The sequence below is a fragment of the Crassostrea angulata genome, chromosome 2 (genome assembly GCF_025612915.1).
Source record: "Crassostrea angulata isolate pt1a10 chromosome 2, ASM2561291v2, whole genome shotgun sequence".
NCBI lineage: Eukaryota > Metazoa > Mollusca > Bivalvia > Ostreida > Ostreidae > Magallana > Magallana angulata.
In genome coordinates, this window is record NC_069112.1 from 28,028,593 (window position 1) to 28,046,092 (window position 17,500).

The 17,500-nt window shown below is 32.3% G+C and overlaps 2 protein-coding genes across 2 annotated transcripts; both read left to right on the forward strand.

Moving 5' to 3' along the window:
• Positions 1 to 1,221: 1,221 nt before the first annotated feature.
• On the forward strand, positions 1,222 to 4,061 carry LOC128170397 (uncharacterized). The gene has a single exon (XM_052836173.1). It carries the CDS (start codon positions 1,223 to 1,225, stop codon positions 2,882 to 2,884), a length of 1,662 nt encoding a protein of 553 aa, XP_052692133.1. The 5' UTR covers position 1,222; the 3' UTR covers positions 2,885 to 4,061.
• A 5,467-nt stretch (positions 4,062 to 9,528) lies between these two features.
• On the forward strand, positions 9,529 to 12,816 carry LOC128170395 (uncharacterized). The gene is made up of 2 exons (XM_052836171.1): positions 9,529 to 9,603; positions 10,018 to 12,816. Exon 2 carries the CDS (start codon positions 10,025 to 10,027, stop codon positions 11,687 to 11,689), a length of 1,665 nt encoding a protein of 554 aa, XP_052692131.1. The 5' UTR covers positions 9,529 to 9,603; positions 10,018 to 10,024; the 3' UTR covers positions 11,690 to 12,816.
• The last annotated feature ends 4,684 nt before the right edge of the window (positions 12,817 to 17,500 follow it).

Consider the following 17,500-nt stretch of genomic DNA (forward strand, 5'->3'; position numbering starts at 1 on the left):
CCATTCTTTTTAGGGTGATTCTGCTTCATACTCTGCTGGTAACTGACAGCAGCATAATTCCTCTTCAGTTTTTTGTTACAGCTAGGTTTCCTTTGTATGGTAGATTCACAATGAGACCAACTTTCCAATCATTTGGTGCTGTTTCTGTCTGCATAATGGTTTGCATGATAAAATTTGTGAATGTTCTTGTGTCGAAGGATTTTATCTCCTATAATAAGGATGTTTTCTTGACAAAAGTCCACAACCATTGTTGTCTATCACACCATAGCCATGTTTTCTTATTGTGGATTCCTTCCCTTGGTTGTTTGTGCAAACTTTTGCATTGAGATCATCCAGTATAAAGACAACATCAAGGACTAGTGTTTCCTCCACTGCCTTCAGTAGTTCTTCATAAAAGAAGTCCTAGTCTTCCCCCTCTTTGTCTTCAGTTGATGAGTAGCAGACTATAATGGTCAGTTTAGCCTACTTCGAATTGAATCTTGCCAGGAGAAGTCTATCGCTGAATGGTTGCCAACCTATCATACACTTCTCTAGTTTTATGTTGAGTATTTAGCCCACACCGCTGTTGTGCTGCCCATCATTTCTGTTTTAGTAAAACTTCTGATGACCAGTTGCAAGTTTTCAAGACCCAGCTCATGTACATCTTGTTTCACATGTGCCTAATAATTGGATGTTTTACCTCTCCATCTCCTGTAGGACTTACCCAATTTTCATGTCTGGTAGAGGATGCAGACAGTACAAATCTATATACTTCTTTAGGGGAAGGATGTTCACTATCTGGATGAGAGTTTATGTTAGGTTTGGCAGCCATGTATCATCTCTTCAGTTTCCTGAGTAGCTTCGATCCCACCGTGTATTTTTAATTCTCAGATTTGGTTTCTATAGCGATTATACTTTTTGCATGTTGTATTGCCGTCCCTAAACACAACCCACTTGACTTTAATGGCCAGTGGTATTCTGTTGGTGTTTTCCTTCACTTAGTTACTGGTTCTGCTTATTTAAAGTCGCGTTTTACCACTGTCACCCAGCTGCCATAGCATTACCAGGGTCACCAAGGTGGAGAGGTATGACATGTGACTTGCTGACAGAACGTTTTTTAAGACATTTAACAAATACAAAATCAATCATTCAGTATCACTAAATATATGAAGTATTTGATCGGTATCATTAAGCAAGCAATCATAAGTATTTGATTTTTTTGTTTCGTTGATCTAGAACAACCATGGATGATCATACTAATGCCCAGGATGTGCCCCGATGTGACCTTTGTGAGACCGTCATAGTACAAAGCTACTGTGATTTTTGTCATGTCAACCTCTGTAATCCCTGCATAGGAGAACACATCTCTGATGAATATGACAAACATAAAATAGTTCCATTCCAGGAACGAAGAAAAACCCTCATTTATCCGAAATGTGAAACGCATCAACAAAAGATTTGTGAATTACAGTGCAAAGATTGCAATGTTTTTGTTTGTTCTTTGTGTATTGCAGCAAAACAGCATAAGGGGCATACCTTTGTAGAAATTACCAAAGTTTACAAGACTAAGAAAGAAGATATTAAAAAAGACACAGAAGAGTTGGAGAATCATATTTCCCCTACATACGAGGATATTACACTGGACTTGGAAAAACAGCTTGCCAACCTAGATGATGGATACGAGAAACTTACAACAATAATGTTCAAACAAGGAGAGCAATGGCACAGAGAAATCGACATCATCATCAACAAAATGAAGTCCGAAATCGGTGAGATAAAAGTAAATCACAAAAACATTTTGAAGAAACATTTGGATGAAATTAAACAAATACAGTCTCTCATTAAACAGACATTTCTGGCTTTGAGGAAAATTGAGAAGTCCAATGATATATCTCATACCGTCCAATACAGCTCTCAGATCGGAGAGTTCCAAAACCTTCCACCCATGGTTCTGGTATCCCTTCCAACATTCATTTCACAACCAATAAACTGTGAGGAGCTGTACAGATTGTTTGGATCTATCACTCCATTAAATACTGCTACAGAAGAAAGAGTTTTTTCACTAAACCGTCCCGACACTTCAGTCAAACAGCTACTTGATGAGCCAGAGTTTGTTGCCACAATACAGACTGAGTATGAATGTCCACGCTGCGTTTGCTATCTTAATGAAGACGAAATATGGATGAGTGGACTGACCAGTGATATCAAATGTTTTAACATAAAAGGTATGCTACTTAAAACAATCAATGAAATTTCCGGAATATTCCCTAATGATATAGCTTTGGACAGTGATGGAAATATCTTATACATTAGTGGGGAAACAAAGACAGTTAATAAAGTAAAGAATGGACAAAAAGAAGTGTTGCTCACATTGCAGGAATGGATGCCATCCAACCTGTGTGTCACCTCTACCGGTCATCTCCTCGTTATCATGTGCAGTGCTGATGAAACTCAATCCAAATGTGTTCGCTATATTGGATCTAAAGAAAAACAAACAATTCAATATGACAAAGAAGGTAAACCTTTGTACTCAGGAGAGTGTGTAATTAAAAAGATAACCGAGAACAGAAACCTTGACATTTGTGTAGCCGACTGTAAGGCCGGTGCAGTAGTGGTTGTTCATCATGACGGGACACTCAAATGGAGATATACTGGTCATTCCTCAGTCACTAAGAACGAACCATTTGATCCCTGTGATATCACAACTGACAGTCAGAGCCATATTCTTACAGCAGATCGTAGCAACCATTGTATCCACATTCTGGATGAGAATGGACAGTTTCTCAGTTTAATTGGTAACTGTGATCTGAATAGTCCTTTTGGTTTATGTGTAGATAATAATGACAATCTGTTTGTGTGTGAAATTTACAATAGCAAGGTGAAGAAAATTAAATTTTTAAGGTAGACACAGCCGGTGTCGGTAGAAGAGAATGACCATATATTTACTGCATTTATATTATTTACAAAATACCTGGAATTATTTATTATCATCATCGTATTCCATATTTACGTGCATAAATATTTTACTTAAGACTATTTTACTCTTACAATTATTATAATGTCTTACCAAAATAGCTTCACCCCATGGCCAGGCAGAAAAAATTCATCAGCATTTTACAATTAATGTGTCTGTCTGGACTACGAAGTGGAAAGTCCTAGCTATTTAATTTACAAGCTATAGTGCAATATTTTGGCGGGAATAGGTTAGAAATAATGTGAAAAAGTTATTTATAGATAAGGTCGGTTGTCGCTTTGCTAAAACTATACACTCATGCATACGCAAGCACTTAAAAAACTGTATATTTGATAATAGAACCATAGTTACAGAGACATATTCCATTGTTATAATATGATATAAAATGTTAATTAAATAAAATTGGCCTTTTTGTTAATATATGTAGGCCTATATTAAACCTTGATCTTGGAATTTTCTTTAAAATACATTTAAAACTGTATTTTACTGATACTCTTAGTTATTCATTAATTCCATTAATTCAGCTACAATTTATAAAGGTCGGGTTTAGTTTTAATCGTAGATAATTCATAAAATGAAGACTCTCCTTTTTAAGCAGGATCAGATTTTGTTTTTCATAAGATAGGATTTTAGCAAAACATGTTAAAGAGGTTCGTTCCTTAGGTTTTGGGTAGCCATTTTTAGTCATCTCTAGTCTAAAAATTCTGCATCACATATCAATTCTAGTAGAATATTTATATTTTACAATGCCGAATAAACTATATTGAATAAAATTGTTCTCCAAATATTACATTTTTACAGAGTTTAGTAAGGGACTATATTTTTTGGCGGAATGTTTTCAAGAAGTAATGAACAATTTTCGTAACTCACTAGTGTAAGAGTACTGTTACTTTTGCTTCCTTATTTTCAGCGCAGACCAAATGTCTAGATAGTTTGTGTATTACGATATATTCATGATATTCTGAAAAACATATTTAAACAATATTTTGATTTTCTATGGATGTATAATGGCATGCTTACCTTATATATCATAAAAGTTAAGAAAATATTTATTCCAATTTTGGCCTAAAATTAGTCTATTTAATGCTATATCTCAAAATCTTGAGATATGACCCCAAAATGTGTTTTTTTTTAAAATGAAATAATGAATGTATGTCTATTTGTATGCACAGTTTTGGAAATATGACATTACTAAAAAAAAATATTTGCGTTATAATTTGATTGCTCCAAACTTGTGTAACATCTGTTGTTGTGTTTATTATGTACTGGTCTTCGAAACCACCAGTAGAGCAAAATTTTAAACTTTGACTTAGATTTTACGTTTATAGTCACTACATGTGTTTCACATGTGTTCAACTTCATACTGTATTAAAATTATAACTACATAATGGTTAAACCTATAAATATTTGTTAATTTCTTCAAATTATCAATTTCTATGTCAAATTTTAACAAATATTTCTGGAAAATTATTATTTCTGTTTTGTGCCATATATTTCCAAAAATGGCATGTTACATGGGTCAAAAATAAAATAAATGATCATTTTAGGTCCCCATCTCTATATCTAGGTGGTTTTCGGATGACATTACTATCGTTTCAGGTGCTAACCTCCTTAACTGACATGTGGCATGCTATATTTAAGGAATTAGGGATTATTTTTTTAGTGTTATGAGGTTATATTTTCGGTCGGGGCGTGATCAAATCCAATAAAGCACGGAGGGCTTTATGATAGATTTGATCACGCCCCGACCGAAAGTATCACCTCATAATATTCAAAGAATGATTCCTTAATTATTACTTATATTTATATAATTTTAAGCCATTGTAGGATTTAATATTGGCAAATAAATAGGAAACCCCGCTGGCGCCTCAGTTATACGCCATTTGAAGTTATGGGTGATACAGTACAAAATCAATACTTAGTGTTATCACAGGCAAAGACACTGGAAAATGTAAATATATCAGGATAGAGATACATGTAGATTTTAGATTTAAGACCCTGTCAGCATGTAAAATGTTTCATTAAGAGACAGGCTGACTGAACTTTTTCATACTTTTAGATCATAATTCATACACAGATTTACTGTTGTTTATAAATTATGTTTTTTATGACCTTGACAATGAACACACGGCGGGTTCGACCGGTCATCCTTCATTGCACCCGATCTTCTGAAACCGTGATCAATGTCACACCACGAGGACTCGCCGTAAATACGCAAATCGCGTTGACCGTAGTTATATAAAATCAGTAAAATTTTCATTTTAACAATGTATTAACTTTCATGTTTATCGACGAATATAAATTCTACCGGTACAACATATATCATAGCATGCATGGAAGCAAATAAAAGTTAATATATGATAATTTCTCATTTGATGGTTTTATACAATTAAGAATTAGATACCACTTGGCCCGTGTGTGTAATATCTGTAACCAAGATATAGAATTTATATAACATATGTATGTTGACTGCCTTCATGTCAAAGAAATATTATACTACCTTGAAGAATGGTCAAGAAGTAAGTTGAATTTTAATGACACTTTATAAACAAACTTTAACTAATTTTTCGTAAATTCAAAAGAAGAAATATGTAAAAACTACAAAACTAATTTATTCTTACAACTAAAGAAATTGTTTTGGCCAGTAAACATAATAATATCCAAAAAATTTCTACGCTTAATTACAACACAATGATATGATAAGCTTGAGAAACTAATATCGCTTAAGAATTGAAAATTTAATGAGTATGATAATCATTGGCATGCTAAATCTGTTACATGTATATTATACCTTGTGTTTATAAAATGTGCAAGGATACTGAAATCAAATTAAATTATAAGTTTATGAATATTAAAAAAAACCTGTTAGCTATTGTTCCCCACTCGTTTCCCCCTTTCACCCATTTTTATTAAAAATACTCAAACTTTTATGGAGAAAGAGTCGATTAAAGAAAGTAATTGTCAGTGTTTGTGCATAAACATGAGTGACTGTTGATGTATATACTTGTCTGTAAATTTACATGTTTATTCAGGGTATGTGACTGTGTTTATATATCTGTCTCTGATGTACATGTATGTATGTAATATGATACAATTGTAACATACCGCTTAATCATTTTATGTATATAATATACAATTCCTGTAGCAAAACAGGTAACTGACGAGTGGCATGGTAAGAATCAGGATATAGGTGTATGTAGGTTTAAAAAACAATTAAAACTTTGATATAGCATAGATATCAGGTGTACAGTATAAGTGAAAAGTAGAAGATCATAATGAGGATTAGATTTATAAGATTATACCTAGATTTTGTAAAATATACTTAGAAAATGCGACATTTACCGTCGTAAACTGTTAATAATATACAGTACAACATATATTTTTTCATCATCCGATATTTATAAATGCCTTAGTTTTCAACAGATGTGTTGAATGTTGTTTATTATTTACTGAAGGAGTATTTGCATATATAAAATGTGATATCCTCTTTTTAATATTGTAAGATATGTATAATTAAAATAAAAAAATATTAAATAATATTTCATTTAACACTTTGAGAAAATTAAAGGAGGCTTTGAAAAATTAGTTTAAAAAACACTTGATCAATATTGAAGTAATGTATTGTTGTATATAACACATTCATAGAGTAGACTAATGTAATAGATAAAATTGATAGAGTTGCCTTTGGTTTTCATGATATGGTTTACTTTATAAGCACACATGCGTCTTTTAATGACGTGACGCATATCACGCATGACCGTTTACTTCTCCTGTCATGGTTTTGGTTCTACTTATCTTTTTGTTAACATTGCAATTAAAGATTTGGCCGAGAAGTAAACACTGTTTGATAGTGTAAAATATTTAAGAACACGATTTAAAAGAGAAAAGAAAAGGTTGTTTACAATATATACAAAAGATAAATCGGGTGCACTAGTCTCGTAAAGCATGTTTAATTTTTCAAATTAAATAACTGTCAACAAATCGTCCCGTGAACGATCAAGTTACGTGCATAATAGCACCCCATGAGACATATAATTATCCTAAATTGCTTATACTGAAAAGATAGCTGTGAGGAATTTTTGTTTCTAACTTTACTGTCGATTTGTTTAGTATTTGACTCCAATATAAACATATCCAGGTTATGATAATTAAATTATACATCTCTTTGATAGAACCGAAAAGTGTAAGTTTTCGTAAGCTTATGCCACTTTAATTTTCATTCACAAAAGTGATAAATGCACATGAACCCAATATTACATAAACAACACAAATCATGATCGACGGTGTCAAAAATTGTTGTCTCCGAATCGAATCCTTTTGTAATTCAAAAAATTATAAAGTGCATTGTATCATTATCACATTTTCAATAAAATATATGCACATGCAAATTTGACAGGTGCAATACATATTAACAACAACAAGCACACATTTTTCTACTCTTTTGATACTCAAAGACATGAACTGTACATGTCACGGTTTCCAATTATGTTCCGTTTACTTCAGTGTCACGCCTGGCTCTTTAAATGCAAGCAGGACTTGAATTTATTTTTAAAGACGCGCGTGACTTGTACATTTTCCAATGTTATTATTACTGTACTACATATTTATTCCTGCCATTACCAGTTTGTTAGTAAATTCATGCAATGTGCTGCACAAGTTTTGTTAAAAACATCCCATAATTATGCAATGAGATGTACGTTTTACGCCGTAAAATTAGAATGCCTTACCCCCCCCCCCCCCCTTACACACACACAAATAAAGTCGAAGTGTATTTTAAAGCCAAAGTCTGTTTTATTTTTTTAAACCATGAAATATATTTGTACGAATTTTGTTTACAATCATAATTATATTCTTTATATTATACTTTACTCGGTTTTTGCGTTTTGATTGATTTGACTCGTGAGAAACCTGATTCATTTCTTTGTTAGCTTAATTCGATTTCCAAAATCAACATGTTTCCAAAGGTTGCGATAACTGAATAAATCCAAAAAAATAGCAGAGAAGATGCGTTCCTAATTAAATGCATTGGTGAAATTTTGGGGCATTTCCCACATATAAGGAGAACTCCTCATATGTTCAGTTATTATGTACTAAAAGCAAACAAGGAAATAAGGCGTGTAAAGAAGCCATACATACTCTAAACAAAGTGCATTTAAGAGAGAGAGAGAGAGAGAGAGAGAGAGAGAGAGATCAAATTTATTTTCTATATCAGGCTATGATGCGCTTTGATTGAAAAAGTTTATTTATTTAATATTTGTTTATTAATTGTAAATTAATTTTTTATCAATTAATCTAAAAATAAAATGAATTTGACTTATTGTAAACAATCTATATTGAGTTATTTAGCCAATATATTATTTTTATTCTTTTTTTGTTTTTTCTTTCATCTTTTTATTCCGTAACTCGTCATATTTGCTTGGTACAAATTGATGGTGAAACGTGTGCACTTTCCCAATTTGGATGACCAATGGTAATATCTCTCTCTCTCTCTCTCTCTCTCTCTCTCTCATCTTTATTTCGAGGTCCATATTCTGTACATATTGTTAATAATACACTTTAATTTGTAAATGCATGGAAATGTAGAGAAATGCTCAGTCGCCATTGTTTGTTTTTTGACAATATGTACGCCCCCTTTTTATCTGGTCATATGTAACTTAATCCTCCAATCGTTTCTACAAATAAGAGTGGATCGTTTGAAAACATGATTTGTACAAACATTATCCGGCAAGTTAAGTGACAAAAATCGTATGTATATGTCTAACATTTGAAGTCTTTCTTTAAATATAGAGGCCAAGATATACAAAATAAAGTTTAAATGTTCATCAGTTTCCATTTTGTTCACGTTTTGGCAAATGTAAAATTCATAATGCATCAACAAAAAAAATTCTTTTCTTTTTATGTTTTTCTTACTTGTATCAGTCATTTATTCATTTTCTTCCACTATATATATGAAGCAGTATTATGCTATTTTATCTGAACTGATATAATTTATATATTAGAAAAACACTAAATTGCACTTGTAATTATATAACATTAATTTATAAACTTTTTTAGGGAGGGGGGGGGGCTGAAAATTTCAAATTTATTAAATTCACTTAGTAAATTTATCATAAATTTATAAGCCTCGGACACCCCGTCCTACCCAGCAAACACAAATATCCTTCGGACCCTCTACCCACCTTTGGAAATTTTTTCTATCTATCCACGCATGTGGCGGCAATTAAAACAAAAAATTACTTTGTTTTCTTTAACCTTTTACTGAATTTTAGATGAATTGTCTAAAAATGATTTTCAAATAGAATTGACATTATGTATTTGATATAATTCATTTAGAGCAAAAAAAAATTAAAGGCAAAGAATCAAGCGATAAAAATTTTGCAAAAGGCAACCAGACTGCTAAAAAATGGGGATCTCAAACAAACTGCTATCCTTACAATGTCAGGGATCTTCTGTTCCGCGGCCACAACTTGATTCAAGACACGCAACGTTGCGAGGACAACAAACTGCAAGATAATGGCGATAGCGATGAACGGGAAGTAACTCTGATAATTTTTTTTCACTTCTTATTTAGACGTCACCAGAGCAGTATCAATCATGTTACGTACACGCATTCCAAACAGTTAGAGATTGTGAAACCTCTTGTTAACAAGGTATGTAATCGATGTATTAATACATATTCACTTAAACATTACACAATTTGCTACATAATATAGCTATGCTGATTAAAACATATAATTCCAATTAAATTAGAAATTAAGCTACTTTCGTTTTGTATATTATGATCGTTTATTCAATTCAATAAACTAGTGAATCAAACTGAATAGATCTGATTCATTATAAACAAATGATTTATAAACTTAAGTAGCATTTTTTGAAAATATATTATGATTTGTATTAACGTCCGGCATAAAAAATAGGCTGAAAGGGTGGCGTTGGTGTTTTAGGTGAATTTTAAGAAAAAATTGATACAATTCATTTTATACACAAACAATCACTTTGACTATGTGTATGAAATCTTTTATCTTTAACATTAAACAATCATACTTCTTTGATTTTTTTCGTAGAAGAACCATGGACCCTCATTCTAGTGGCCAGGAAGTGCCCCGATGTGACCTTTGTGAGACCGCCATAGTACAGAGCTACTGTGACTTTTGTCATGCCAACCTCTGCAAGCCCTGCATAGGAGAACACATCTCAGATGAATACGACAAACATAAAATAGTCCCATTCCAGGAAAGAAGGTCAACCCTCATTTATCCGAAATGTGGAACACATCAACACAAAACTTGTGAATTGCAGTGCAAAGATTGCAATATTTTTGTTTGTTCCTTATGTACTGCATTTAAACGGCACAAGGGACATAACTTTGTAGACGTTACAGAAGCTTACAAGACACAGAAAGAAATCATTAAAAAGGACACACAAGAGTTGGAGAATAATATTACCCCCACGTATGAAGAAATTGCATTGGACTTGGAAAATAAGCTTGCCAACCTGGATGGAGGATATGAGAAACTTACAACAACAATTTCCAAACAAGGAGAGCAATGCCACAAAGAAATAGACATCATCATCAACAAAATGAAATCCGAAATCGGCGAGATAAAAGTAAATCACAGAAACATTTTAAAGAAACATTTGGATGAAATCAAACAGATACAGGCGCTCATAACACAAACGTTTCTGGCTTTACGGAAAATTGAGAAGTCCACTTATATATCTCCTACCATTGAATACAGCTCTAAGATCATAGAGTTCCGAAAACTTCCTCCCACTATTCAGGTATCCCTTCCAACATTTATTCCAAAACCAATAGATCGTGAAAAGCTGTATAGTTTGTTTGGGCAGATCACCCCATTATCTACTGCTACAGAAGAAAGTGTCTTGTCACTAAGCCAACCTAACCCATCTTTTAGAGAACTACTGGATGAACCAAAGCTTGTCGCCGCAATAAAGACTGAGCATAAACAACTACGCGGTGTTTCTTGCCTTAATGAGGACATGATATGGACGAGTGGGCTGACCACGAAAGTCAAATGTTTTAATATCAAAGGTGTGTTACTTCAGACAATCAATCAAAATTCAGGAATATTTCCTAATGATATAGCTCTAGACAGTGATGGTGATCTTTTGTACATTAATGGAGCAACACAGACAATTAATAAAGTAAAAAATGGACAGACAGAAGTGTTTATCAATTTTCATGGTTGGGTGCTATTAAAGCTGTGTGTCACCTCTACTGATGATCTCTTGGTTACCATGTTCAGTGCTACTAAAACTTCATCCAAAGTTGTCCGTTACTCGGGATCTACAAAGACACAAACAATTCAATATGACAAAGAAGGTAAACCTCTGTACTCAGCGAATTCCAAAATTAAATATATCACTGAGAACAGAAACCATGACATCTGTGTAGCTGACTGTTTGGCTTGTGCAGTAGTGGTGGTCAATCAATACGGGGGACTCAGATGGAGATACACCGGTCATCCCTCAGCTACCAAGAACAAACAATTTGATCCAAAAGGTATCACTACAGACAGTCAGAGGCATATCCTGGCAGCTGACTTTAACAACCATTGTATCCATATTCTGGATCAAAATGGAGAGTTTCTCCGTTACATTGATAACTGTGACCTGAATTGTCCTTGGGGTGTATGCGTAGACAATAATTACAATTATCTGTATGTGTGTGAATTTTTAAAAAGCAATGTAAAACAAATCAAGTATTTAGGGTAGACAATATCCATTCTTGAAATATGATACACAATATGATGTAATATGTGATGTAAAGCAAACGAAAATTGCCTTTTTCTGATTACGTGAATATTGAATTTCATTATTTGAATTTCAATCAAAATGCATTTAAAACTGACAAATAGCATGTTATACATCAGGATAGAGGTGAATGTAGAATTCAAAAGAATTAGAGTTTGTCTTTGATTGCAACAGTTACTTTAATAAAACTTTCATTTTAGATGTACAATACTAGTAACACTAAACCTAAACTACGTGATATCCGATGATTTTCGCGATAATCTAAAATTCGGTTTTTTAGCAATCTTGTTCAAATTGCAAAATATTCAGTATTCAGAAATCCTTGTATTATTTTCTATAAGAACCTTATAAAGTCGCAAATGACTGACTGACGCAAATGAAAAATGCTACATATGTTCCCCATTTTCGCAAATTTTGTGACACGCTGAAAAAAAGTTATACGGTATGTGACTTTTTATGTCAATAACAGTTACACTTTGTTTCTAGATATTCATGTCACATATTTTCTTTTATCGTATACTCAAAGAAAATATCGAAACGTTTCATATCCCTAGAGACCAGTTATATAACATATTAAACAGCCTTTTTCGGTAATATTCGATTGTTATTGCGCATCCCTTTTTGATAATCATCGACTTCATGAATGACGTTGAATTCGATGTGTTTTTTATTTCCATTTTTTCGGGGGGTTTTTTAAAATGATTTCATCGAAGTCAACTTGGTATATATACAACTGGCGCAAACTGACAAAAAAATGTAAGATACAAATATATACATGTAGACAGAGAGCGATTTGTTGACAATACCGGTATCCATTTATCCCATGATGTATTTTGTTTTTGTTTTTCTATTTTCTTTAAGTATATGATATCAAAACCATAACATGGTATTTTTATATCGCATCCCAAATTACCCCTCGATCGCTGTATATCAGAGCGTGAAGGCTCTCGTGCTGATTTACAGCGATTTCGAGCAAATATAGAAATGCTAAGTTATAATCTAATATGTACATTTTTGAAATGTGTTGTTTTTGTATTGTATAATTGTATATATGTCTACTATCTTGTTTTAAAGCTTACAGAAATTAAATAAAAATATGACACTTTTATTTTTCATTCTGTCACCCACACCAGATATGGGGAGATATGGGTTTAGTCATAGACTTCAATTTTATTGTTTACAAGAAAAAATGACATGTACCATCCCATCTCTCCTATATATTTCATGCATGCATTAATGCTAACGGAATGATATTCTTATACATATGACGCTCTATAAATTATACACTGTACATGTATCATCCTTATTACAAAATGGAACATAATATGTTATGTTTGTTTTCAATCCCATACGTATTTTGAACCAGACAGCAAAACAACAATAAAGGTGAAAGTTGAAAAATACAACAGCACCGAATTAGAAAAGGACCAACTGTTTACACTGACAAGATTGATATATGTTTTAGTCAATGTAAATTTCTTTTTGTTTGTTTTTTTTTTTTTTTTGGTTTGTTTTTAGTTTCACACTTAAAGCGCTGTCGTCATTGACCTCATGAAATAATTTTTAGCTGGAATTTTTTTTTAATGTCTCCCTTTATTTAAAAATGCACATGCAATATACGCGTAGGTTTTTTTTTTAGATGGGTATATTTAAAACTAGTTTTTGTTTTCAATACCAGTACGTAACAGTAAGGATTATTATAAATATTCTGATGTATATCAAGAAATTCTGTAAAGTTGTAACAAAAAAATTTCATTTTTACCAATTTTCACCTTTGTATAGAGAAATAAGATGAAACTATAATGTTTGCATAAGAATGGGTTGGTCTAACAGAACGTGTAAAAAATTTTGAGTTATTTTAATCATGATTACCGGTACATAATTAAATAAAAGACATTTCGAATTTTGAAAAAAAAAATAATAATTTAAGCATTGAATGCTTATATTTATATCTTCATACTGATGTCTATTTGTATGAAATATTTTTATCGCCGCCATAAAGCTATTATTTACGCTCTTAGTCAAGATATGAAACATACATGGAGCAGCCATATTAACTTCTTAGCTTCAACGACAAAAAATATAGCGCCAGAAACTTTGTGGAGGAAAATCTTTTTATTAAGGAGTAGATATATGATAATGATTGTTTTTCAAGTGTACATATCCAATTGGTTATGTACGTTTCATAAATATTACAAAAATAACTATATTAAAAACACTTGAAGACGTTTGTATCTGTGCTCATGGCGCATGAACAAGGAAAGTGTATTCATACAAATTTGAACGTCGCAGATTTCCAATGCAATCATAAAGAAAACTAGAGCAAAGCTCGTTGCAAAGCAACGAGTGGGTCTTCCGTTAATGTCGGAAGTAAAGCTGGAAGTTCCTGTAAGAAGCAGAGCTCTTGAACCAATAACAAGTGTAACAAAAATAAAAATATGAAAAAATCGAATTATTCCTGGTACGACTTAACAAAATCCGAATGATTTTAAGTACGACTTAACAAAACCCTTCCTGATTCCAAGAACGACTTAACCAAAAAAATCCGAATATGTTCAAGTACGACTTACAATTATTTTTGGTACGAGTTAACTTTACTTTGAAGATTACGCTATTTTTTAAACCAAGGACGCGGAAAAAAAATTTCCGGAAAAATCAATTTTAAAACCCCGATATCTCTTTAATGCATTGTCCGATTTTAAAACGGATTTCAGTGTTAGATTCAGTTTGATAAGCTCTATGAAACACATATTCATTTTTGATTTGATCCAAAAATTCATTTTTTCGAAAAATTTGTTTCACTTCCGGTTTTGACCGGAAGTGACGGATTTTTATTTCCAGCCTTATTGCACATGTAAATTGCCAAATTCATAACCACAGAAAATTTCAAGACTCTATCTTAAAGCGTTTCTGAGAAATGTCGCGGACAAAATGACTTTTTTTAAAATTTAAAAATGACGTAACGTCAAAACGGAAGTGACGTTGTTATGGAAACTTTAACATCTTTGAGGCATTCTAATTGCACATAATCTCTGAAAGTTTCCTTTAACTAAGTTGAAAACTTTTTGAGTTATGAAGCCGAAAAGGAGTCAGAAAAAAAAGAAAAAGAAACTAGAGCAAAGCTCGTTGCAAAGCAACGAGTGGGTCTTCCGTTAATGTCGGAAGTAAAGCTGAAAGTTCCTGTAAGGAGCAGAGCTCTTTAACCGATAACAAGAGTAACTAAAATAAAAAGATGTAAAAAATCGAATTATTCCTGGTACGACTTAACAAAATACGAATGATTTTAAGTACGACTTAACAAAAACCTTTCCGATTTCAAGAACAACTTAACAAAAAAAATCCGAATGTGTTACAGTACGACTTAACAATTATTTATGGTACGAGTTAATTTTACTTTAAACATTACGCTATTTTTAAACCAAGGACGCGGAATCAAAATTTCCGGAAAAATCAATTTTTAAACCCCGATATCTCTTTAATGCATTGTCCGATTTTAAAACGGATTTCAGTGTTAGATTCAGCTTGATAAACTTTATAAAACACATATTCATTTTAGATTTGATCAGAAAATTTATTTTTTCGAAAAATTTGTTTTACTTCCGGTTTCGACCGGAAGTGACGGATTTTTATATCCAGCCTTATTGCACATGTAAATTGCCAAATTCATAACTACAGAAAATTTCAAGACTCTATCTTAAAGCGTTTTTGAGAAATGTCGCGGACAAAATGACTTTTTTTAAAGTTTAAAAATGACGTAACGTCAAAACGGAAGTGACGTTCTTATGGAAACTTTAACATCTTTGAGGCATTATAATTGCACAAAATCCCTGAAAGTTTCCTTTAAATAAGTTGAAAACTTTTTGAGTTATTAAGCCGAAAAGGAGTCAGAAAAAAAAGAAAAAGAAAAAAAATAATAATAAAAAGAAACCGAAGAATAACAAGAGGGTCTTCCGTTGGAAACGGAAGACCCTAAAAAAATAATAATAACTAGAGCAAAGCTCGTTGCAAAGCAACGAGTGGGTCTTCCGTTTATGTCGGAGGTAAAGCTGGAAGTTCCTGTCAGAAGCAGAGCTCTTAAACCAATAACAAGAGTAACTAAAATAAAAAGATGAAAAAATCGAATTATTCCTGGTACGACTTAATAAAATACGAATGATTTTAAGTACGACTTAACAAAAACCTTTCCGATATTAAGAACGACTTAACAAAAAAATCCGAATGTGTTTAAGTACGACTTAGCAATTATTTTTGGTACGAGTTAATTTTACCTTGAACATTACGCTATTTTTTAAACCAAGGACGCGGAAACAAAATTTCCGGAAAAATCAATTTTTAAACCCCGATATCTCTATAATGCATCTTCCGATTTTCAAACGGATTTCAGTTTCGTATTCAGTATGACCAACTCTACAAACCTCATAAACATTTGAAATTTAAACGAAAAATTCGAAAATTTCAAAACACTTCCGGTTTGGACCGGAAGTGTCGGAAACTAAATTCCAGCCTTATGTCCAAATAAAAACAATCAATGCTTCAACACAGAAAATTCCAAGTCTTTATCTTTAAGCGTTTTTGAAAAACGCCCTGGACAAAATCACTTTTTTAAAATTTAAAAATTGACGTAACGTAAAAACGAAAGTGACGTTGTACTTAAAAAATTAACATCTTTTAGGGACAGTGATGTGTCATAATCCCTGAAAGTTTCATGTAAATCCGTTGAAAACTTTTTGAGATATTAAGCTTTAAAAAAGTCAGAAAAATAAAGAATAATAATAATAATAACTAGAGCAAAGCTCGTTGCAAAGCAACAAGTGGGTCTCCCGTTAATGTCGGAAGTAAAGCTGGAAGTTCCTGTAAGAAGCAGAGCTCTTAAACCAGTAACAAAAGAAAGTAAAATAAAAAGATGAAAAAATTGAATTATTCCTGGTACGACTTAATAAAATCCGAATGATTTTAAGTACGACTGAACAAAAACCTTCTTAATTTTAAGAACAACTTAACCAAAAAAAATCCGAATGTGTTCAAGTACGACATAACAATTTTTTTTGGTACGAGTTAACTTTACTTTGAACATTACACTATTTTTTAAACCAAGGACGCGGAAACAAAATTTCCGGAAAAATCAATTTTTTAAACCCCGATATCTCTTTAATGCATTGTCCGATTTTAAAATGGATTTCAGTGTTAGATTCAGCTTGATAAGCTCTATAAAACACATATTCATTTTTGATTTGATCAGAAAATTCATTTTTTCGAAAAATTTGTTTCACTTCCGGTTTCGACCGGAAGTGACGGATTTTTATTTCCAGCCTTATTGCACATGTAAATTGCCAAATTCATAACCACAGAAAATTTCAAGACTCTATCTTAAAGCGTTTTTGAGAAATGTCGCGGACAAAATGACTTTTTTTAAAGTTTAAAAATGACGTAACGTCAAAATGGAATTGACGTTGTTATGGAAACTTTAAGATCCTTGAGGCATTATAATTAAACATAATCCCTGAAAGTTTCCTTTAAATAAGTTGAAAACTTTTTGAGTTATGAAGCCGAAAAGGAGTCAGAAAAAAAAGAAAAAGAAAAAAAATAATAATAAAAAGAAACCGAAGAATAACAAGAGGGTCTTCCGTTGGAAAACGGAAGACCCTAAAAAGAAACCAAAGAATAACAAGAGGGTCTTCCGTTGGAAACGGAAGACCCTAATTATACACGGAATGTAAATATTGAAATAAGAAATCAATATCATTCTGAAGTAATGAAAAAAAATAGATGAAA